At 43.8% G+C, this 23,741-nt stretch overlaps 2 protein-coding genes across 7 annotated transcripts in view; one reads left to right on the top strand and one right to left on the bottom strand.

Moving 5' to 3' along the window:
* DYNC2I2 (dynein 2 intermediate chain 2) overlaps positions 1-19,033 on the top strand; it is a 41,100-nt gene extending 22,067 nt beyond the window's left edge. Inside the window, exons 3-12 of the mRNA XM_032797653.2 lie at positions 3,857-4,086; positions 5,646-5,906; positions 6,776-6,885; positions 11,386-11,486; positions 14,742-14,845; positions 15,145-15,324; positions 15,648-15,815; positions 16,261-16,493; positions 17,914-18,071; positions 18,642-19,033. Coding sequence (XP_032653544.1) covers positions 4,009-4,086; positions 5,646-5,906; positions 6,776-6,885; positions 11,386-11,486; positions 14,742-14,845; positions 15,145-15,324; positions 15,648-15,815; positions 16,261-16,493; positions 17,914-18,071; positions 18,642-18,880 — 1,632 coding nt within the window. The 5' untranslated portion in view covers positions 3,857-4,008 and the 3' untranslated portion in view covers positions 18,881-19,033. The remainder of the gene's footprint in view (positions 1-3,856; positions 4,087-5,645; positions 5,907-6,775; positions 6,886-11,385; positions 11,487-14,741; positions 14,846-15,144; positions 15,325-15,647; positions 15,816-16,260; positions 16,494-17,913; positions 18,072-18,641) is intronic.
* Positions 19,034-19,126: 93 nt separating this feature from the next.
* Positions 19,127-23,741, bottom strand: part of SPTAN1 (spectrin alpha, non-erythrocytic 1) — a 67,416-nt gene continuing 62,801 nt past the window's right edge. For all 6 annotated transcript variants that reach the window (XM_075060481.1, XM_075060479.1, XM_032797848.2 and 3 more), the window contains 6 exons: positions 22,379-22,433; positions 21,650-21,846; positions 21,222-21,275; positions 20,702-20,848; positions 20,107-20,254; positions 19,127-19,458 (listed from right to left, as the gene is read on the bottom strand). In XM_075060481.1, coding sequence (XP_074916582.1) covers positions 19,333-19,458; positions 20,107-20,254; positions 20,702-20,848; positions 21,222-21,275; positions 21,650-21,846; positions 22,379-22,433 — 727 coding nt within the window. In that variant the 3' untranslated portion in view covers positions 19,127-19,332. The remainder of the gene's footprint in view (positions 19,459-20,106; positions 20,255-20,701; positions 20,849-21,221; positions 21,276-21,649; positions 21,847-22,378; positions 22,434-23,741) is intronic.

Below are 23,741 nucleotides of genomic sequence, written 5' to 3'. Positions count from 1 at the left end.
TGCCTGGTGTCTGATTTTGAGCAGCCAGACACCAGGGCGATTGGAAGAGCACAGCAAGGCACGCTGCACATCACAGAGGCTTTGAAAACCAGTTTCATGTCTGGCCAGGCTTCGGTGTGACAGTTGTGTGTGTTTCTCCTTGATGCAAACCCGCCCCCTTCGTTGATTTTAATTCCCTGTAAGCCAACCACACTCCCCCGTTTGAAATAAAGTAACCATAGTTTTGAAACCATGCATTCTTTCTTTGTTAATTAAAAAAAAAAAAGATAACGGACAATGTAGCCCAGGTGGGGTGGGGGAGGAGAGAAAGACAAGGCCACATTGCTTATTGTAGCCTCACTAAAAAATCAAACTGTTTGAATGACAGCCTTCTGTTGCTTGGGCCATCCTCTGGAGTGCAGTGGCTGGGTGCCTGGAGCCTGCCCACCCCGTGTTCTTGGAGTGAAGAGGCTGTGGAACATGGGGAGGAGGTTAGGCAGTTATGCAGTGGATGCACCGGGAGGCTGTGCTCTTGTTGGCTTTCCTGCAGCTCCAACAGATGCTTCATCATGTCCGTTTGCTCCCCCAACAGATGCGTCGTCATATCTGTTTGCTCCCCCATTAGCCTCAGCATCGCATCCTGCCTCCGCTCTTCGCACTCACTTAATTCTTTCCTGGCCTCTGCCACTGAATGCCTCCTTGCATTAAGCCGTGCCCTATCAGTGCAGGAGGACTGCATGAGCTCAGAAAACATGTCATCGTGAGTGATCTTTTTTTTTTTTTTTTTGCCTTCTAATCTGCGATAACCTCAGGGATGGACATGATAGGGGGAGTTTAGAAACATTCTATGCTCTATGATTCTGGGGGGACTGCATGGTCACCTGTGCTGCTGAGTTTGCCATGCTGACCAAACAGGAAATGAAATAAAAAAGTTCCCAGGGCTTTTCCTGTGTACTTGGCTAGTGCATCGGAGTTCAAAGTGCTGTTCAGAGCGATCTGGGATAACTCCCGGAGGCCAATACCTTTCATTTGCCTCCTCACTACCCCACATTCACCCCAGCAAGGTTGATTTTAGTGCTACTCCCGTCGCTGCGGAGGAGTACAAAAGTCGATGTTAAGAGCCCTTTAGGTCAACAGAACAGGGTTGCTTGTGTAGATGCATGCATTATAAAATTGACCTAACGTGGCTAAATTCGACCTAACCCTGCAGTATAGACCAGGGCTAAGCAGTGTAACTTGTATACTGATGAAACTGCATCTATACTAGGGTGTTGTAAGGTTATGTCTACACTGCCACTTTCAGTCCTAAAACTTTAGTTGTTCAGGGGTGTGGAAAAGCACACCCCTGAGCGACAAAAGTTTTAGTGTTGAAAAGCGCCAGTATAGACAGCTCCTGGTGATAAAGCTACCACCTCTCATTCGCGGTGTTTTTTTTTTTATCGCTGGGAGAGCTGTCTCCTGGTGATAGTGTGTCTACACTGCTCATGTCACAGCATGGCTGCAGCAGTGCTATAACATGGGCAGTGTAGACAAACTTTACTGGTATGGTTAGAGTGGTACAACTTTCTGGTATAGACGTCTCCATAGGACATGGACTGCCCAACTCTGGCAATTCAAACAGAGTGGGATTCCAAAAAACTAAGAGTAGAATTTAAACAGCACTTAAAACACAGTACAAATACTTAATCATCAGAGTAAGATTAATTAAAGAAAAAAGATTAAAATTAAGCCAAAATTGAGTGTGTGCCTTTGCCACATACAGATTTTATTCCACTCCCTACTTCTTTGCTGAAGTCTACATTGTGTACATTCATCAAAGCAGTGTAGTTAGAAATGTTTCTAATGAGTATTAATAATTCATTCTAAAGAAGGGGAGGGGAGTTAGGGACTCCAAACTGGAATCGTGGGCTTATCTCCAAATTCCATTAAGGTATCTGTTGTGTTGAATTTGATGAAATACTGTTACTGCTTGTGGCTGTGGAGGACCCCTAAGGTATGGGATATTAGAGAGTATAAAAGTCAAAGGATTATGTGCCTTATTTGGTGAATATCAAGTTTCTCCGCAAACATTCTTCACAATGCACCATCTCACTCCGGCAGCGAGAGGCTGGGGGCAGGGGAGAAGGCTTCCTTCTCACAATGCAGAGTTGCAGACCCCTAGCACAGTGGTTCTCAAACTTTTGTACTGGTGATCCCTTTCACATAGCAAGCCTTTGAGTGCAACCCCCTTATCAATTAAAACCACATTTTTATATATTTAACACCATTATAAATGCTGGAGGCAAAGTGGGGTTTGGGGTGGAGGCTGACAGCTTGTGACCCCCTGAGGGTTCCTGACCCTCAGTTTGAGAACCCTTGCCCTAGCAAGTCTTCAGTCTTGCTCCTGAAGAGAAGGGCAGGTGTCATAAACAGGTAGCTAAGGGTTAATGTTTCTTTTACCTGTAAAGGGGTTAACAAAGGGAACCAGACACCTGACCAAAGGACCAATCAGGAAACCGGATTTTTAAAAGTGAAGGTGGGTTTGGCTTTGTTTCCTCTGTTTGGTTTCTTTCGGCTATGGGAGAACAACTTTTTTTTCTATCTCCAATCTTCTTTCTACTCGTCTACTACCAAGTTGTGAGTACAAAGGTAGCAAAGCAATAGGCTGTTATATGCTTTGTTTTGTATTTACATGTGTGTGCTGTGCTGGACTGGTTTAAATTGGCTATTTTTTGAATCAGACTGGTTATTCCTAATTCTTATAAGCAATTGCCCTGTATGAATTTTTATGCAGAGTTGATTTACTATGTAATTTCTTTCTTTTTATATAAAGTTTTCTTTTTAAGACTTGCTTGAGATTTTCTCTAGTTACGGCTATGGGACGAAGGGAGGGGGGGAATCTCTTTGTGTTAGCTTGACTAGGTTTGAATGCATAGCCTCAGGGGGAGGTAGATTGCCCTCTCTGGTTTGTATTCAAGGAGGATAGTATGGCATCGCTCAGGCTAACCCAGGGAAGGGGGGAAGCTGGGGGATGAGATAGAGGAGACCCAGAGGCTCGGGGTCTTGGGGGGTCCCCCAGGGATAGGTTGGGGCGACTTGGGGGCGATCAGGAGCCCTGAATCCTGATTGGTGGCAGTGAGAACAGATCCAAGCTGGTAGTAAGCTTGGAGGTTTCATGTTAGCTTCTCAGTTTATGAACGCTAAGGTTCAGAATCTGAGTAGGAAGCTATTACAGCAGGGGCCTCATAGGACTGATTTTGGATCTTCCCTTTGCAGCCCTCTCCTTTCTTGGGTTGGATTTGGGGCTGCCTCCATTCTGGGGATAGAGGACACCTCTTCCCCTACAGAAGAAGTTCTCAAACTGGGGGTTGGGACTCCCCAGGGGGTTGTGAGCTGTCAACCTCCACCCCAAACTCTGCTTGCCTCCAGCATTTATAATAGTATTATAAATTAAAAACACTTATTTATATATTTAAGGGGTCACACTCAGAGGCTTGCGATGTGAAAGGGGTTGCCAGTAAAAAAAAGTTTGACCCGCTGCCTTACAGGATTTGAGGAGCCACATGATGGCTTTGCCAGAGGCAGGCTGCTGAGCCTCTTCCCCCCTCCCTTCCTTCCCCTCTTTTCTGCGTCCTCGGCTCTCACCGCGGCCATCTTTATTCCTGGCACCTACCCGCTCTGCTTGTTTGCTTCCTGCGACCAGTCTGAACGTTCCCTCCCCACATTGCGTCCTGGAGTCTAAGCCGAGGTAAATGCCCCCTAAACGGATAAGGCGAGGGAACAACGGGAGTCTCGAGGACACTCCCTCAAGAGACCCTGTGCCCATAACCAAGATGGCGACCATGCCAGTCACAGTAGTACGGTGGAATTGTCGCTGTTAACTGATGTCATTCCGCAGTGCCGTTCTGGTCTCCATGGGAACCTACGCGGCTGGCTTGGGAAGATGGCGGCTTTAGAGAGGCGGACGGGGGCCGCTCGGGAGCGGGACTCCAGGCTTCTGTGCTTCTAGAGAGCCGCCCCGCTACCGCGTGCCTTTCCCCCGCCGCCGGGATGTTCGAGGACAGCGCGGCACGCGGTGCCGATGTGGAGTCGCTGTGGCGAAGAGACCAGGGGACCCGCTGCGAGGCGGTGAGCGGCCGGGCTGGCTGTGGGGGCAGGGCAGGAGCCATTCGCCGTGGCCCTTTCTCCTGCACCCGGCATCCGCTTGTCTTCCCAGGTCCCCTGCAGCTCCATGCTGCCTCCCTGCATGAACTACTGTCGCAGGGTCCTAGTGCCCCCCGCCACTACTGCCAGGGCAGGCTGACCCTGAGCCTGCCCTTCCCCCTCAGAGCCTTTCATTTTCCGGGGGATCCTCCACCAACACAGCCCCCCTCCCATCTCCGCTCCTGCCCCACGCTGAACAAGGGGCAGCCTCATCCCCAGCGAGGCTACAGAGGGATAGCAGCAGGGGAGGAGGCACACATGTGATCTCAGAGCTCCCCCTTCCGTGGCATCCAACACAGGAGAGGCGAGAGGGCTTCCTGTACTTGAGAGGGGCCCTAGGACCATGTGCAGTGACAGTGGTGCGAGGTGGGTGTGGTGCAGGGAGTAAGTCTCCCCCCCTTCCCCCCCCAGCTTGCTGCTGCCTGCGAGCAGAGGTCTGGGGGGAATCCTCCTCTCTGGCCCTTGCAGGAGAAGAGGTGTTTGTGTTCAAGGCCCAGCTAGATATAGGGAATATTATTTACTACTTTGCATAACACAAGAATCAGGGGTCACCCAATGAAATTAGTAGGCAGCAGGTTTAAAACAAACATAAGGAAGTACTCCTTCACACAGTGCACAGTCAACTTGTGGAACTCACTGCTGGGGATATTGTGAAGGCAAAAAGTATAACTGAGTTAAAAAAAAGAATAAGATAATTTCATGGGGGATAGGTCCATCAATGGCTATTAGCCAGGATGTTCAGGGACACAACCCATCCTGTGGGTGTCCCTAAACCTCTGGCTTCCAGAAGCTGGGACTGGACAAGAGGGGATGGATCACACTATAATTGCCCTGTTCTGTTCATTCACTCTGAAGCATCTGGCAGTCATCACTGTTGGAAGACAGGATACTGGGCTAGATGGCCCATTTGTCTGACCCCGTGTGGCCATTTTTATATTTTTATGTAGGTATGCTGCACTGGAGAAGCAAGAATGAGGGGAAGCTATATCCATTCATGTTGATAATATGCTAAAAGTAACTGAATTTTCTTACCCTCGTAGTACAGTACATAGATAGTGTGGACCCCAGTGCCTTATACATCTGTTAAAATTTGGATCCTGTGTTTTCCACTCCCATAACTCTGGGACTGTCCTTTCCTACTTATTCTCCTGAGTACCTATTCACTGTTGATTTGGGGGAAGTCAAGGAGCAAGTGACCTCTGTTCCTCTGAGACTAAAACCAGGGTTGCCCCATAAAGTGACCTGCCAGAGATGTACTTAGATTTGATGTTTCTTCTCTTTGTGAAACATGATCTCCATTGGCCTGAGAACTGTTCTTGCACAGTACATACAAGCCACCAGTTAGCCAGGAACCCAATATGCAGGGTCCCTTTTGAATATATATTCAGTATATGGAATGACAAAAGGGAAGTGACCTAAATGGGTCTCTGTGCACCGATCTTTCGTTGTGTTTCATTTATAGAACATTATTCTTTTTCCAACAGAAAAGCTGCCAGACTGGGGAGATCTCAACCGTAGAGGCTGCAGTACAATCCCATTCCAGCCGGGATGCTGGCATGCAGACCAATCAAAGTGAGGAGACTATCCAAAACTTGGATCTCCAGAAGGAAGCTCCTGTGGATTATGCTGGCCTACTCTCATTCCTTCAGGGAGTGGAGGATGTTGTTATCAAAGAGCTGAATAAAAACTGGAGAAGTCATGCCTTCGATGGCTTTGAGGTGAACTGGGTAGATCAGAATGAAACGGTAGGTTGATAGAATTCAGAGCAATATGACTATACTAGACAGTGCCCATAGCAACAGTTGGCTGTAGTACCAGGTGCTGAGACTATCATTGCTTGACTCTGTTCATAAGAAAATAAATATTCTTTCTCCTTTTGCCTTCACATCAGTGTAGACAGGTAACCTGTCCTTGTGAGTAGCAACAGTGTGTAATACTGGCTTCATCAAAAGGAAGCTTACAACTGGAGTAGGTTAGTTTCCTCCTCTCTGCAACCAGTGCAGTTTAGATGTTCCTGCCATGTTCTTCAGGAAATAGTGTATTAATAATTGTCTGGCAGCATCTGGAAGTCATTGCAGTGCCTGTGGTTTGGCAGCTCTCCCTGGGGAGCTGATGGTTATCCAGTGTGCCGTGTCCGGGAATGTGGGCAGCTGGTAGCGATTGGTGCATGCTGGGTATGTTTATTGCTACCTCGTATCAGATTGTGGTTTGAAAGCACAGTGTAGATCTTAAATCCCCATCGTTGTGGAGCGGGACTGCCCCAAGCCTTTGGGGTATGGGCTCCTTAGTATTTTCCGTAATTGCTCTGAAGATAGTAGAGTGGACCCACTGTGAGATGACATTATGGAGGGGCATTTGGTTTGGTGGGAGCATGCAGAGTTTTGCATGTGGTGCTCTCAACAGGAGGCAATCTTCTGTCTTACATGTATTTACAAACCACAGTTTGTGTCTCCCTAGACTCTTCTGCTATAAAAAGAGGGTGGGAGTGTGGATTCTGACCAGGATATTGGTCTATGGAGATAACGTGATTCTTTCTTCAGTCTCTGAATATAGATCCTAATTCTCTATATCTCCATAGGTTGTTGGCTTAGTATTTGGATTTCATCTTTTCCAGGTATCCTGTTTGCATAGCTTATCATACCCAGAGGCTCAGGATCAGAAATTGCAGGTGACCAGCATCTCCTGGAATGCCACTGGATCAGTTTTTGCATGTTCTTATGGCAGGTGAGCACCTGAATTGATCCAGAGGACAACTGAGAGTGGTCTGTGAGATATTTCAGACTGGCCTGTATTCAGAAGCGTTGGAGGATGTTCACTTGCTTTGTAATAATTAACTATGTATATAAGCAACTTATTTATGTTGAAAAAGATATCTAATTGATATTCAGAAAAATCAGAACCCAAGGGCAGTTCTAATTTAGGTCAGATATCCTTTCCCTTTCCTTTCTGTCCATTATCTCCAATCCCCAAAACTAATCTATATTTTCTCAGTGTTTTGTTCTTAAGTAGATTCTGTTGAAAAATGTAAAGAGGAGCTGTTTGTTTGTATGTGTGTGCAGTGTGTGTGTATGTATGGGATGGTTGGGTGTGCATACTTGCCTTCGTTATAAAATGTCTTGTTCGCCATCACGTGGTCTTCAAGCCCATGTGGAATGTACGTGGTGCCCATACACAGAAATGCTCTCAGCAGTGTACTCGCATGGCAGATACTATTTGGATTAGATTTTCTTCCAGCAAGGCTAATCACCATTTTAGTTTGCTCTGTTATTGCCAGTGTGGACAGAGATTGCTGGTATAATAGCACCAGCACTACAAGTAGTCCTCTCACTGCTGGCACACAGCAAATTAGTCATTGTTGAAGTTGCTTGTCTGATTTACTTTCCAACACACACAGTTCCTGATACCTTACTCTGGAAAACCCATTATTTCAGAAAGTGGTTGACATCATTGTCGAGTTGATTGGGATTAGCAAATGCAATATAGCAAACATTTGTGTTTCATGGGATTTCCAGCTCTGGGGACTTTTCACATGGCAGTAATTGCTATGGATTTGCACTGTCCCTATCAAACAAGGGTTGCACTCTGATAAACACAAAGTAAATGAAATAGCTACAAAGCAGAAGGGAAGCAGAACTTTGTCTTTTGAGAGGTTCATTTCCTTTGTTCTTTCAGAGTTACAAAATTAAACAAATCATGAGGGCATCTTAATTGGGGCAAGTAAACATGGAAATGAAATTGGATTTAGGCCTTGAGAGATGTCAATGGCATGACTTGTGTAATGTTATCTGCACCATTTGGAGGTGCAAATGGGTGTGAATGAGACTTCATGTTTGTATGACCTCAGCAAAAATGTCATTATGTACATGGCTAATTAAACAAATGCCTCATTTTGTCTTTGAGATGGGATGGGGAGATTGTTGGACATCACTATCAGAGCCCTCCACGCCAACATCAAAGGTCCACTTAATGGCTGCTCTCTCCTGGTCAAGCAGGACTGAGTCGCACTTCAGCCCCCCTCAGTTCTCCTTATTTAGCTGCAGTGATCACTGCTCAGCAGCACAACACTTTTCCTCTCCAGAGCACGTTCAAACCCTGAACTCCTTGTTGGAATGAAATGTTGTTGGCTTTTCATCCTCTCTGCAGAACAGTTGCTTTTGGTAACTTTAAAAGGAGAAATGTTGTGTGCTTNACAAAACTCTGAACATTTGAAATTTCAAAAAAAAAATGGTTTGATGAGAAAACTGGAATGTTTTCAAAAACCAAAAGGTTTTGGAGAAGGAAAAAGCCTTTTTTTCTTTTCATTCAAAAATGTTTCACATGACAAATTGTATTCAGTTCTAGCTAGCATACATAGTGAATCACCAGTGGAATTTAGATTTATATCCCTAAAGCATATGATGAATACCTTCTGCACATTGCCTACAGATAGTCAGACAGATAGTCTCCAAGCAAACCCCTTGTGGCATAGAATGCCACTGCAGTCCCCTGACTCAGTTTCCCCTCTGGTGGCTGGAAATAAGTCAGTCACAACCAAGGTCTTTGAAATAATATTCCCCTTCTCCTGGGGTTTAACTTATTAAATAGCATTCATCTCCCCAAAAGGGTCCTGCTCATCTCTCAGGTTTAGGGTCTCATCCTTCCTTCTTAGAACTGATTCCAGTCTTGGCCTGTAGACTATCCTCAGGTTCTGGAGTTTCACGGCCTACCTCCTGGGGGAGTGTCCCGACTGAAGTCACCGTCTCAGTAGTTCCCTTCTTTGACTGGACATGAATCGTCCTTTTTTTTCACTCACCCTGACAACCAATTACTCTCCATCCTCCCCAGCTGGATTTAATAACTGCCAACACCTGTCCGTACTAGCAGGGAGAGAGGGGAGCCTTGATTAGTATGACCAGACAGCAAATGTGAAAAATTGGGATGGGAGTAGGGGGTAATAGAAGCCTATATAATAAAAAGACCCAAAAATCAGGACTGTCCTTATAAAATCAGGATATCTGGTCACCCTATACCTGGGACTCCTCCCAAGAGGAATGGCAGTGCACTTCCTCAGTTAGTTCCCAAGGCATGGGAAGTGTTGCTGCCAAATGTGTAATTGCTGTTTCATCTGTGGCACTAGGAATCAGGACCTTCCCTTGTCTTAATGCGACGTTCCCTTCTCTTAGGAGGCTTTGCCTGTTTTATACTACCTCTTGGAGCACCGAGAGAGTCCTGCTAAGAAAGTGGGGAACCTGGGAGATGGGGGAGGTAGGGCAAAATCAGTCCTTGCGTAAGTATTGGTTCTTTTTCAGGATGGCTGCATATTACGGTATTGCGCTGCCTAGTGATGCCTAATGGCAGAACCTTCCGTTAGCATTATCCCTTAGAGTGCTCTTGCATCCTCTTGTACCCCTCCCCTCAGCTGTCTGAGAGCGAGGCTATATGTGGACGCAGCATCATCTACCACCTCAGTTTCTTTCAACCATGAGCTTGCATGGAAGTGAACCGTTCTGAATTGTTTGGGTCTAGAGTTCTTTCTCCTTGAGTATTCATTGGTGTTTTATTGTTGTTAATAATAGTTAATATAAGTATAGAAATAGTTACTTAATTGTTAGTGTTTCATTTCTGTGTGATGCTGGAACTGAAGAGGAAGAAGAACCCAAGATTCAGGAGGTGTGCTTCATGCCCTACTGCCTTCTCAGCAGTGGGTGACCACGTCAGGTGCCTGAAGTGTTTGAGAAAGGTCACTCTCCGTCTGAGTATTCTATCTGCTGAACTTTGATACCCCAGAGCTCACAAGCAGAGGCAGAACACATTGCCAGGGCTTCTCCTGAAGGAGGCTCTTGAAGCTAAACCCTTGGAATCCAGATAGTCATCGGAACCAAGATATGAGAGGCACTATTGATTCCTGTGACTTCAAGAAAACTGAAGCAGTTGGAGGATTCCAGGAAGTCGGAACCTCCATCAGTTTTGGCTCCAATTCCCAGTGTTGCTGCAATTAGGTCTTTGCTATGTCAGAACCAAGGGCCACGTGGTTAGCTCCAGCTGTCCTATTGGATCCATTCTATTCTTACAGAGCCTCTATGGCTCCAAAAGTCAAGGTTTGTTCTGGGGTCAGCCTTGGGAGCCAGGAGCATGAGTCTGGTGTTGGATCCACTGCTGTCTACTTCTTTGTCTCTGACCTTGGCTTCTGCTTTGGTTCCACTTACTTTTTCAGTTCTGCAGAATACTGTTACATGGTATCTCAGGTTAGCTGTGAGGCTTCTGATCAGTCCTCAATCTGAGCAAAAAGCAGAGGACCTTGAGAAAGAGGCAGGCTTTGCTGGCCTCCTCATCTGTAAGGAGAGTAGAACTGTCTGTACTTCCTCCTCCTAGGACTCCTACAGGATCCTTGCAAAGGTTTCATCCTGACCTCCTTCAAGGTCCTTTGGTATCTCCAGTGCACTTTGTCACAGATTCAGTGCCAGATCCGTATCTGAAGGAAGCTAGAGGAAGAATTAAGAGACCTGTTTCTTTCTGGTTTGCCCCTCCCTTTGGTGGTCCTCCTCTGGGAGTGCTCCTGAATCTCAGTTGTTGGGAAGACTGACAGTCCTTGGTGTCTTGGCCTTATTGGGAGCTGCTGCAGGAATTTTTCAGTTATCCTCCACATGGATGGAGAAGTGAGCTTTCATCTGCTAAGGATCCAGTGGTGTGGAAATCCCAGATCCAGTTCCTCCAGATCTGTCCATCTCAGACAGTGGTGCCTGATAATTGATAGCCTCTCTTTTTGAACAGGAGCATGTGGACACACACTGTGATCCTGATTTGTCACCAGATGAGCATGTGGAAGTTGCTTCAGTCTCCTTCCCTTTTAAGGATACTACATTATTTCATGAATTAGTGGATCATGTGATGTCCACTTTGAATCTGCCTTCAGTGCCTGTGGAAGAAACTTCTCATCCAATGTTTGACATTCTTGGTGCTACTTCCAGGAATAGGCTATCCCTACCTATTTTGGATGTTACTTTGGCCAGCTGAATCCGTGTGGTCTATTCCTGCTTCTTGTCAACCTGTCTCCAAGAAAGCTAGCAAATTATATCATTTACCTTCAGAAGGATTTTCATAGGGACCCTGTACCTAAGTCACTGGTGGTGGCTGCTGCCAGTAGGAGAGCAAGATCTGGACAAGCTCACCTTATCCTTATTGACAGAGGGAAGAAGATTCTTCCTTAGTGAGAAAGGTGTTCTCTTCTTTATCTTTTGGTATTAGGGTGGAAAGTTACCAAGCTGTCGTGTCCTGCTATCAGTTTCACTTGTGGGAGAAGATATTGCTGTTTGTGCAGGAGTTGCCAGATGACAAAAGGAGATTGAGTAACACAATTTCAATGGAAGGTCAAAATATGGTGAAAAACTCCCTTTAGAGTTTTGTTTGATGCCTTGGACTCTTCTGCTAGCATATTGGCTTTTGTAGTGATGCTGAGGAGACGTGCTTGACTTCGTTCCTTCTCTCTGGAGACGGATACAGACATAACGTTGAAGGGGATGGTCTTTTCAGTGAAAATACAGATGAGTTGCTGAAAAAATTGAAGGAGACAAGATTGACAAACTTGTTCTTTGGTCTTAATTGCTTCTATTAGAAGGAGATTGATTCTTTGCGTTGTCAGAGGCAGTACTATCCACAGTCATCTTCAACTTATTACCCAACAAATCAGAGATGTCAGCAACAGTACCAGCAGGCTACATCCTTTCACAGCAGCACAAGAAGAGGTCATTTAAATCAAGACCTAAATCTAAGAAGTCTTCTATTTCCATGACTATTTTGTCTCATGCCAGACCTCAGATGTGATGGGAAGATTGAGAGTCAAGAACCAACCATCTAGGATCCTTCCCTTCCTCTGTTTGGAGAGAGGCTAACCCTTTTTATTAGTGCATGGAGGCTTATAATATCAGACAAATAGGTTCTAGAAGTTAAAGAAAAGAGCTATGCCATACAGTTTGAAAGACTCCCCTTCCAATTCCCCAAACCCTTCTTTTGTCATTGAACCTGAACATTAACATGCCACACATTACATTGATTAAAAACTGGCTAACTGATAGGTCTCAAAATGTAATTGTAAATGGGGAATCGTTATTGTGTGGGTACATTTTCAGTTGAGTCCTGCAGGGATGGGTTCTTAGCCTTACACTATTTAACATTTTTATTGATGACCTGGAAGAAAATATAAAATCGTCACTGATAAAATTCGCAGGAGACATGAGAATTGGGGGAGCGGTAAATAAGGAAGAGACAGGTGACTGATTCAGAACAATCTGGATTGCTTAGTAAACTGTGCGAAGCAAAACAGTATGCATTTGAATACAGTTAAATGTAAATGTGTACAGCTAGGAACAAAGAATGTAGGCAATACATACAGGATAGGAACTTTATCCTGGGAAGCAGTGACTCTGAAAAGGATTTGGAGATTATGGTGGATAATCAGCTGAATATGAGCTCCCAGTGTGACACTGTGGCCAAAAGAGCTAATGCAATCTTGGGATGCACAAACTGGAAAATTTTGAGTAGCAGTAGAAAGATTATTTCACCTCTTTATTTGGCATTGGTGCAACCACTGCAGGAATACTGTGTCTTTTGGTACCCACAATTCAAGAAAATGTTGATAAATTGGAGAGGGTCAGAGAAGAGCCATGAGGATGATTAAAGGATTAGAAATCTTGCCTTATAAAGGAGCTCCATCTATTTAGTTTAACAAAGAAAAGGTGGGATGACTTGATTACAATCTATAAGTATCTACATGGGGACAGACATTTAATAATGGGCTCTTGCATCTAACAGAGAAAGGTATAACATGATCAAATGTCTGGAAGTTGAAGCTAGACAAATTCAGATTGGAAATATGGGGTATCTTTTGAACAGTGAGAGTAATTAACCGTTGGAACAATTTACCAAGGCTCGTTGTGGATTCTCCATTACTGAAAATTTTTAAAACAAGATAGGATATTTTTCTTGTGTAGCTGCAAGCCCCATTCCAGAGCCTGGCAGCTGTGCCACATTGCCATCCAAGATCGCCTGGTTAGAGCTTCCCATCACCCGTGGGGAAGGTTGCTGTGAACTCCGCCATCCCGGGAATGGACAGACAACTGCAGCTGGACATCATCACCACCAACATAGACTGGAAGAAGATCATTATGATGGACGTCACAATTCCCTTTGAAAACAGGACCCCGGTTTTCCGCCATGCCCGATCTCAAAAGCTGGAGAAATATGACCATCTGGCTGACACACTTGAGAGCAAGGGGCTATGAGGTCCAAACTCGCGCACCGATTGTTGGAGCCCTGGGCGTATGGGTCCTCAGTAACGAGTGAGTGTTGAGAGAATGTGGAATCGGTCAATGCTACTCTTGGCTGATGTGGCAACTCATGGTGTCAGAAGCCATCAAGTAAGTGGTCAAGGGATGTCTACCTATAACACATCACTGAATGTTGCCACTACCAGGAGGGATGAGCTGGAGTGCCGATGAGAAGCGCAGTTGAGAAAGTAATTCAAATACTTTCCTGATGGATTGCATTTTCTAATGGACAATCTACCCTAAATTCTCAATTACTGAGGGAAAATCTTCACTCATTGATATATTTGCTTTCCACAACCAATTCTCTGTATAACTTTTCATGAGTGGTGTATCTGGAAATTCGGATGCTAATAACTAAACTGTATTGTTAAATTTACTCACCTAAATCTGGGTTATTGCTGATTATGCACTATATGTATCTTATGACTTTTAAAACAAACTTTGTATCTGTAGATAATCTAAGCACTACACCCAGATGTAGATACTCTTTTCTTACTTTGTGTATTATATAGTATTTTAACATTAGCTTTAATAAAAAATTTAAACCTTTTTTTATCCGTTAAGACGGCATTTATCATTGGCATAATGTCAGCTAAAAGGGTGAGTGAATTGAATGTCTTGATGGCTGATCCATTGTTTACTACTTTTCATAAGATGAGGTAATTCTTAGTCCTGATCCCAGATTTTTGCCAAAAGTGGCATCTGACTTTTAAATCAATCAATTACTTTGCAGGCATTTTTTCCAAAGCCTGTTATGAATAAGGGGGGATCTGTTATATACTTCGGATGCAAGAAGAGCTCTTGCATATTAATTAAACATAATTTTAAAGTTTTTGAAAATCATCCAGATTTGTTTTATGCTAAGAATTATATGGGTTATGTCATCTTCCTAGACTGTTTCTAGATGGATTAAACAACACGTTGAATATTATACATGACGGTACAATCACATTCCACCAGAACTGTGGCAGCTAAGGCAAGCAAGTCCCTGCTGCTGAAATCTGCAGGGCTGTGACCTGGAATTTTGTACGTACATTTACAAGTATTATGCCCTTGATTTGGCCTCCAGGGCTGATGGTAGAACAGTGCTTCAGTCTCTATTTCATTAGGACTCTGTTCCTGCCTCCTGGTTATTTTCAGCACTGCTTATCAATCTGTCCCATAAATTGGAATATACAGAGCTGCCTGAAAAAAATGAAGATTACTTATGTGTAACCGGAGTTCTTCAAGATGTCTCTGCATATTCACACTTCCTACCCATGTTCCCCTCTTTCTCAGAGTCCTGGTTTATTCTGCATGTCTGGTTTGCAGTGGAAGAAACTGAGGAGGTAGAAGGCACTGCAGCCTTGCCTTCAGAACGTTTGGAGACACTGAGGCGAAAGGTAGGAGAGGGCACAAGAACACTAATGGACGCTGCTAGGTTCTACTTTTAGGCACCACTAGGTGGTGCAATACCCATGAGTAGGAATAGGCATAACCATCCTGGAAACTCTTTTACATAGTATTGCATCCACTTACATCAGAGCTGAATATATCCCCTGTGTGGATGCAAATCAGTTGAAGCCTATAGCATTGTTCTTGCTTACACCAGAGATTAATTTATTTTCCCTTGGCCCTTTTTGTTCAGGACAACTCTTTCTAGGGGCCAACCTATTTGCAGTCAGTAACAAAGTAAACCGAGCCTGTCATGCTGTGTGTGACTTTCATTAGTAGCCATTGCTTATGTTCCGTTGATCCTTTGTCATCTACAGGTGGCCTTTACAGTGGGGAGGTCTTGATATGGGACATGAGCAGGATAGAAGATCCCTTGATCTGGAGGACAGGGATGACAGATGACACTCATACAGAGCCAGTTTATCAGGTAATAGGGGTCAGTCCACGCTTTAGTGGGATGTTCTTTGGGTTGGAGGGCAGGGGAGGAATCACAATCCTGACATTTCATCCCTTTATTTCCTGGGCATATTCAGACCTGCTTAATACTTGCACAGTTGCACTGAAATCTTTAAATTCCCATTGCTAGATTAACTTAACCTCAACACAGTTGAATAGGGCAAATCCTCATGAGACTGGTTTGCTGGTAGTGTTACCTAATGTAATTTGTCCTGAGACTTAGTAGTGTTCTTGAATGTGGGGTTACTGGGCTTGGTGAGCCCCCTTTTCAGAGTTTTCTTATGTTGGGAACAGGTTAACTGGTTACAGGACTCAAAGCACAGTTACCACTTCCAGATTCTGAGTGTATCCACAGACGGAAAGATCCTTGTGTGGCAGACACAGAGAGATGGTCAGCTGATGTTAGTTGAAGGATTCGCCTTAGTTGCTCAGCAGATCCCTTGGAGTATGAAACTTAAGAAGGTTAGTTCAGTAATTCCAGAGAACATTGACTTGAAACAACCTTTTAATGGGCTTGGTGTGAGTTAGAATAGTTTGGGTTATGAGAGAGCACAGGTAGGTGGCTGTAGCTTCCATGTGATGGGGAAGCAGAGAGAGAATAAAGCCCATTTATTAACAAGCACAGTAAACTTTGGCTTTCCCATTACTAACCCACAGGATAGTGTGGAAACTGGCCACTTAGAAATTTGGATGCAGCAGCCTTGCCCTGAACTAAAGCTAAATGACCAGAGCTGTAAGCAGCTAAGTTCTCCATGCTGAACTTGAATCCTTATTTTATTTTTACAGAACTGATCCTCTAATGTTAAATGGTTGGTGCAGGTCATGCAGGCTATGATTAGTATAGGTTTCATGTACATGTATGTTAAATTTGAGTCCTTGTGTCTCATGGTTTGTTCCCTTTCCCCAGCGCACACGTGGGGAGACAGCTGTGGGTGTGACCTCACTCTCTTTCTCCTGCTTTGATCCCAGTGTGTTTATCATTGGTCTGGAAGGTGGATATTCTCTCAAGTGCTCCACTGCAGTAGAGACTGCTGCTGTCCCTAGGACAGGTAACTCTGTTCCCCTCAAGGCACCTGCAGAGTTTGCCTTTTCTCCTCATGGTGGACCTGTGTACTGTGTAAGCTGCTCACCTTTCCACAGGCAAGTAACAGGCAGACTGCATTGGCACCAAATGTTAGTTTGTTACACTACCATCCTGTTCTAACTGTGGTTTTCCAGAGTGACCTAGGGGTGGGAAAGAGCTGATCAAAGGCTACATGCCAGAAGCCCTACTGTATGTGTCACAAATGGGTATAAACTGGACACTAGGAAGTTTAGACTTGAAACTAGACAAAGGTTTCTAACCATTAGAGGAGTTAAGTTCTGGAACAGCCTTTCAAGGGGAGTAGTGGGGGGAAAAGACGTATCTGGCTTTAAGACTAAGCTTAATAAGTTTATGGAAGAGATGGTATGATGGGATAGCTTAATTTTGACAATTGATCTTTGATTATCAGCAGGTAAGTATGCCCAGTGGTCTGGGATGGGATGGGATCTGAGTTACTGCAGAGAATTCTTTCCTGAGTGCTGGCTGGTGAGTCTTACCCACATGCTCGGGGTTTAGCTGATCGCCATATTTGGGGTCAGGAAGGAATTTTCTTCCAGGGCAGATTGGCAGAGGCCCTGAGGGTTTTTCGCCTTCCTCTGCAGCATGGGGCATGGGTCACTTGCTGGTGGATTCTCTGCAGCTTGAGGTCTTCAAACCACAATTTGAAGACTTCAATAACTCAGACATAGGTTAGGAATTTGTTATAGAAGGGGAGGGGTAGGATTCTGTTGCCTGCTTTGTGCAGGAGGTCAGACTAGATGATCATATTGGTTCCTTCTGACCTTAAAGTCTGAGTCTGAGTCACACTGGAATGCTGTTACCTTCAAGGGAGTTGCACAAACTTACACTGAATATGCCCCTTGTATAGGTGCAACTTCATTGAAGCCCATAGCATTGTCCCTATTTACACCACAGCTGAACTTATTTCCACTGGGAACTATGGGAATAGTTGTCCTGAATAAAAAAGAGCCATTAACAACTTTAGGGGACAGCCTGTTTCCACAAAGTCAACTGCCCATCACGCTATTGGTGACTTTCATTAGTAGCCATCTGAGTTTAAATTTGGAAGTGTACGCTCAGTCTGTAGGTGCACCATTTAATAACAGACTATTTAAAATGTCCATAAATTGGTTTTCTTGAAACATGCTGGGAGTCCTGGTACTGCATATAATTTGCATGGGAGTGACCAGATTATGCTAGCCCCCTAGATCCTTATCCTTAAATACAATGTCTCTAGAGACTACAGGGCCAAAGATGCAGTGATTCATGTGACTGCAGTTGATAGTGACTAACAAAAAGAAAAGAAACCACTGAGCAGAGACAAATAATTTGAGGAATCTTGACACCATTCAGTCAAAAAGACCATACATAAAGAAGCCACGTACCTAACGTACATCAACTCTCAGGCTGCTTAAGTGAACTCTGCTCTGTGTTCTTAATACTGATCCCTTAAGAAGTGTTTCTTATTTTCTCCAGGAATCTCTTTCTGAGTGGTGGCACTGATGGACATGTTCACTTGCACTCCATGCTGCAGGCACAGCCCCTTATTTCTCTCCAGTTATCAAAGAAGTATCTGTTTAGTGTGCGCTGGTCTCCAGTACGACCCTTGGTCTTTGCAGCTGCCACTGGAGAAGGTAGGTATCCTCTAGCTGCTTATTCTTAGAAGCCAGAAGAAAACCTGGTTTCTCCTAACACTAGTGCTATGTAAAAGCTTATTGCTTAGCACTTAATTTGACAGCTGGGGTTTCTAAGCTAAGTTGTCAGTTGGTATAATGCAGTGGTTTTTAGATTATCAGGTCTGGAGTATCAACTACAGTTGTCATATCTTTCCCATTGCTAAAGTCTATTTGGCCCCAGACTTGTGTGGATATGGGAAATTTGCTATACCATGCCCTGGCTAAAACTGTTTCCAGCTTTCAGGTGTTGAAAGCGCTCATTTTTAGCACTAATAGTTTGCACTATGACTGACTTTAGAAACTGGCATTTAAAGATGTCTAAAGGGCTGTGACATAACTTCTGCCAGCAGCTGGTTTCAACCTGCTGTGACTCTAGTGAGTAGATCTACACTTTATTGTAGCACTGCTTAATCTCAATACTGCCAGCAGGGGAGGACTGTAATCCATACTGGAGGGAAAGCTTGAACTAACACTGTTTTTATTACATTTGGTTAGTGTAAAGATTGATGTGGATTATTTATTTTAAAGGAGAAGTGCAGCTGTTTGATTTTGGAAAGAGCTCCCAGAAACCTGCAGTTTCTATAAAGCAAGCTTCAGCTCAGACTCCTGTGTACTGCATAGAGTTTAACTTCAAGCAACCTCAGCTTCTGGCAGCAGGGGATGCCAGTGGCATGCTGAAAATATGGCAGCTGAGTTCAGACTTTATTCAACAGGGACCAAGGGAAATGAATCACCTTGAGCAGCTGGCAAATGAAGTCACTGATTGAGACACTAACAAACAGGCCAGTGTTATCTGAATCTTGCTACAGCATAGGGTTGTTACTGTTTCTACCCAAAACTGGTCTGTAAAACACATTCATTACATTGTAATGGAGAGCATGGTCGCTCCTAGTCACTCTTACCCTCATTACCTGAAGCTATGTAATGAGCAGAAGAGAGTGTCTACTGGACTTTGTTTGAGTCACACTTGAAATTGGTACTCAAGCATCAAGATGATTAAACACAAGTTGAAATTTTTGCTGCAGTTTGGACCAGTAACTTTTATTGAAGCACACTGCAATATTTGTTGTTTTTCCTAAGAGTTTTAAGCTAAGCCGTTTAAGGTTACATCAGAAAGCAGCATTGATTATTGTACAACACAAAGATGGAGATGCATGCAGGGCTACAGTTGGCAAATGCGAATATGTTCTTTGTATTTTTAAGGGTTAGTGCTTTTATATCAATTCACAAACAGTGAACGTGTAAATTCTATGTAATCATAAGCAGAAGGAAGTTCTCTGCCCTTGCTATCCATGTAGGGCTTCATGTGAGAGATGCAGTAATCTGCCTGTTCCCTGGTCAGGTTCTGAAAGACAAAATTGAAGATAGGGTGGTTAGTAGCCTCTCAGTGGTGAAGACTAAGCTGTTTTCATTAGTAAAGTACTTATCTGTAAACCACCTTCTCAAGGTAATGAATTGTAAGTTACACTAAGGCCACAGAGTCAGAGCTAGGACTGGAATTCAAGAGTGTGTGGCTCCTGCTCAGTTATGCAGTATTTTTAAGATCCCTCACTCAGACAAAAATAGGTAACTTCCACTTCTGATCTCCCTCCCACTGTCAGGATCCAGAATAGAAAACTTGTTAGTTGGTGACTTCTCTTTCTGGACCTGTTCTCTCCTCCAGCTTTGGGGAGCTTTAACAGTAATGCCCTATTCAACTGTATTGAGGTTAAATTTAATCAAGAGTTTCAGTGCAACTGGGAAAGTACTAATCTGGCTTCTTACTGACAGGGTAGAGTGTAAAGCACTGTGGCACTCTCAGTAAGGGATCAAACAAACTTACAAATAGCTTTAGCTGCATCAATAAAATCTTTCAGTGGCATGTGAAGTTAACAGGTGTAGATCATCCTTGTCAGTCAGCTTTGCAAGGGGGCTCAGAACAGCTAGAGTTAACTTCCATGGTGTTAGTTGCTGCTGTCTTTCCTGAGATGGGATTTGCACAACTGACACTTACTTGGTAGAGCTCCTCCTTGGTCACATAGGGCTTGCCCTCTGAACTAAGGGCACGGAAAGCACTTTCTATTTCCTCACTGGATTTCACATTTTCAGTTTCCCTGCTGATCATAAATGCCATGTATTCCTGCAGTGAGACATGTCCATCCCTGCCAATAAAACACACATAGCATGTAAACAGACCTGCTTCAGAACACTATTACTTGATGCTATTGAGCTCTCACCCCATCGAAGCAGGCAGGGCTAGCAGCGCGGTTATCCTTCCTACTTCCCAGACCTGCATTAACTAAGATGGTAAGGAATATTGTAAATGTCTCATGAAAAGTCCTGGGCATAGGGTCCAGATTGTGAGAATTTCTTCACATGCAGATATGCTTTAATCAGACACCAGTTACTGGGTGTAATTTAATGGCTTGTGATATACAGGAAGTCTGATTCAATGTTCTTTCTGCTCAAACTATAAAGTAGCAGTGACCATTGTAAAGGAATAATAATTTGAAGAATATGGAGAGGCTGCAATAATGGGCAAAAGCAGCCTGTGACAGACTTTGAAAGTGAAAACAGCACAATTGATATAAGTTATCTTCTGTCTGTACCTGTTGGGATCTACAGTGTCAAGAATAGTTTCAAACTCTGGATCTGGTTCTCCTTCCTCAACCATAGGCAGGTCATAGCCTAGAGAACGTAAACAGGACTTAAACTCCTGGTGATTCAGACGACCAGATTTATCTTTGTCGAAGTGTCTAGAATAGAAAAATATGAATCTTGCAACATCATTAAGATAACTGGTTAAACTATACAGTGAACTGAAAACTGGAGTGAGTAAGTACCTTCATATTTAATACAAACAGCACACAAATTCTCTGGAGTCCTTCAGAAAGATCATAAACTGGCCACATCCTTTAGTGAGGAATTATTCCAGTTATTGCCAGCTGGCAGAGTTACAGCAGCCTGGCTCAGAACTGGCCCAAGAATCAGGGAGCTGCAAACAGTGGAAACTAGGTGCAGCTGAGAATCTGGACCATCAATTTTTGTGTAGCAATCATCTACATGTCAAAGATCTGAAGAATTCCTTTATGACCACTTTTCCAGGTTGCTGAGAACATGCATACTTACTTGAACATCATGCTGAACTCCTTCAGAGCCTCCTCAGTTACTCCAGTTGTGTTTCTAAAAAGGAAGCAGTAAAGTTAGTGAACTGATCATGAAATTGCAGTGATAGGTCACAGGCTAATCAAATGCCAGGTTCATTTCAGGCTGTTTGGTTTTCTGTCTGCCACCCCCTTGAATGGAGACAGCATGCACCTGGTTCAATTGCCACCCATTTCACTGAGAAATCACCAGGGCTAGCTGTAACCAGAACTATTTCTCAAATTGCAGTCTACCTAAAAAAAATGAACATACTGATATACACTACCCAGAACACAAAACAGTAAGTGGAAGAGATTTATCCTGCTTGATTTGTACTGGCAGTCTCTCCCTAACTCACTTATTCCCTGAAATGATGAATGTGGTTTATCTTCCCAAATGAACGAACACTGTACCTAGCTTGTATCTGCTGTTCCAGGTTGTGCTGCATCCTCATCCCTAGTTGGTCAAGCTGGTCCCACTGCTGTGCCAGGCCTACAGTGCTGTGCTCTGTATATTTGTTGTCCAAAATAAGTGCTTCTTCCATAGCTGCTCCAAGGTCCTCAATCTTCTTTAGTTGACTCCGCATTGCCCGAATCTCCTGGTGCTTATGCTATTTGGAAAGAAAACAGAATGGAGCAAACATACCGACTGAGCTAGAACACAGGCACATAACACCAAAGAGGTAGGAGGAAGCTATGGTGTAGCTGTTGTCTAGTGTTACAAAATATATCACTATCCAAGGGAGATTCATCACATATGACTCAGATGGATTTGTAAGATGGGCTAATGTTCCAAGAAAGGTGTTTTTGCCTGTAAATATGACTAGAAACCTCACAGCAGCTACAGCCTAATTCTCAAAACAGACTGTAGAACATTGCAAGGAAAGGTTTCAGATACAGGCTCCTCTCCCAGATAGAGGGACTTAGTTCTCCCTTGTATAGTATTTCTAATTCAGGATTTTCTTTTGGCTTGTGCAATGCAGGTTAGATTAGATAATCAGAATGGTGTCTGTCTGGCCTCAAAATGTATGAATTAATTAAAGACCTACATATCAGTCATTAAAGGCATTCTCTCTCTCTCCCCCCTCATTCCTGAGCATCAATAGGAAACAGAAGTTTTAACAACAGGTGAGGTATGCTTACTTTAGTAGCTTCCAGCTGTGATTCCAGGGTTCCTGATTCCTCCACCATACAGGACCTAAACATAGAATCCCAGTGAGGGAGAGGCACTCTTCACATAACAACAAAGGCCGGGGGGGGAGGGGCTTGAAATTAACACCATCCTTTTAGGGTAAAATAATTTTTCCATAAACTTTATAACAAAACTTTTTCTGTCAAGCTTTTAAATTCAGACTCACCCTATATAAAACAGAGGCTTTTAGAACCTGCTCCATGTCATTTCTTTATATAGTTAATTTCAAGCCCAAATTTCACAGGCTGTGATAAAGTAGCCACTGGAAACACTTCATGCCAAATTCAAAGCACTCACCTTCTTACTGGACCTAGTGAAGTTAGAAACCCAGTGCAAATGCCCTTTCCATCCCAAACTGTGCCCAACACAAACTACACGTGATTCACTAGAGACAAACTTTGTTTGCCAATGACACAGGAGCGCTAGAGAGGCTTTACACAGAAAGCAAGTGTGAAAAACCTTTTGAAAACTACTGGCTTAATTTAAAGCCAACCTTGATGAAAGACAATCACCCTTGCAAGACAGAAAACCTCCACTACTTCATTACAGCTAGGTGAATGTTTCTTTCTGTATTCTCAGACTGTGACCCCTCAAAGATGAGCACTTCTACGATGTAATAGTTCAGAGCCACTCTGACACAGCCATTAACAGTCACTTGAATTTTGAAATTGATAGTTGTCACAATTGTAAGAATTTTTTAAATGTTCACACAGAGGTATTCTTGACATGCCAACAAGGGGCCCCAAACACTGATTTATAAAGGCACCCTTTTGCAGTTATGGGCTCCATGATTTTGTTCACAGGTACTAGCTGCATAAAGCCCTTTAAGTTGTTGTGTTTCTTCAATTCTAAGCAATGTTAAGGCAGCAGTTTTTAGAGCCTCTGTCCTGTAACATTTACAGTGAAAGTTTACAACAGATGACCTGTGTACAAACAGCAAGTTGGATATTGTGCAGATGTGCTGTAACGTGTTTGTGCCCCCGGTAGAATTTAAATTCCTGGTGCTGTCTTCCCTCCCCCTCACCAGACCCTTTTCTCCCAAAGGTCTCTTAATACTTCTTGGGAAGGCTTTTCAAGTGCTGAATCACTCTGTAGCAATGAAAATATGCTAAACATCTAGGTCTCTCTCACCACAGAGGGTTAAAACTCAAAATCAAAGCGTGTTTAAAGAGAACGAAGCACAGGCCCAGAACCTTGGGCAGGAAGCTGTGAACCAACAGCGGAGAGGCAAAAAATCAACAGGGAAACAAACCCCCAAGCATCTCACAGCAGTGAAAGTTAGTTGGAAAGAACACAAGCCTTTGGAATTAAGAG

The sequence above is a fragment of the Chelonoidis abingdonii genome, chromosome 24, assembly GCF_003597395.2.
Source record: "Chelonoidis abingdonii isolate Lonesome George chromosome 24, CheloAbing_2.0, whole genome shotgun sequence".
Lineage (NCBI taxonomy): Eukaryota > Metazoa > Chordata > Testudines > Testudinidae > Chelonoidis > Chelonoidis abingdonii.
The sequence above is the reverse complement of the archived record's forward strand: the minus strand, read 5'-3'. Positions and strand labels throughout refer to the sequence as shown.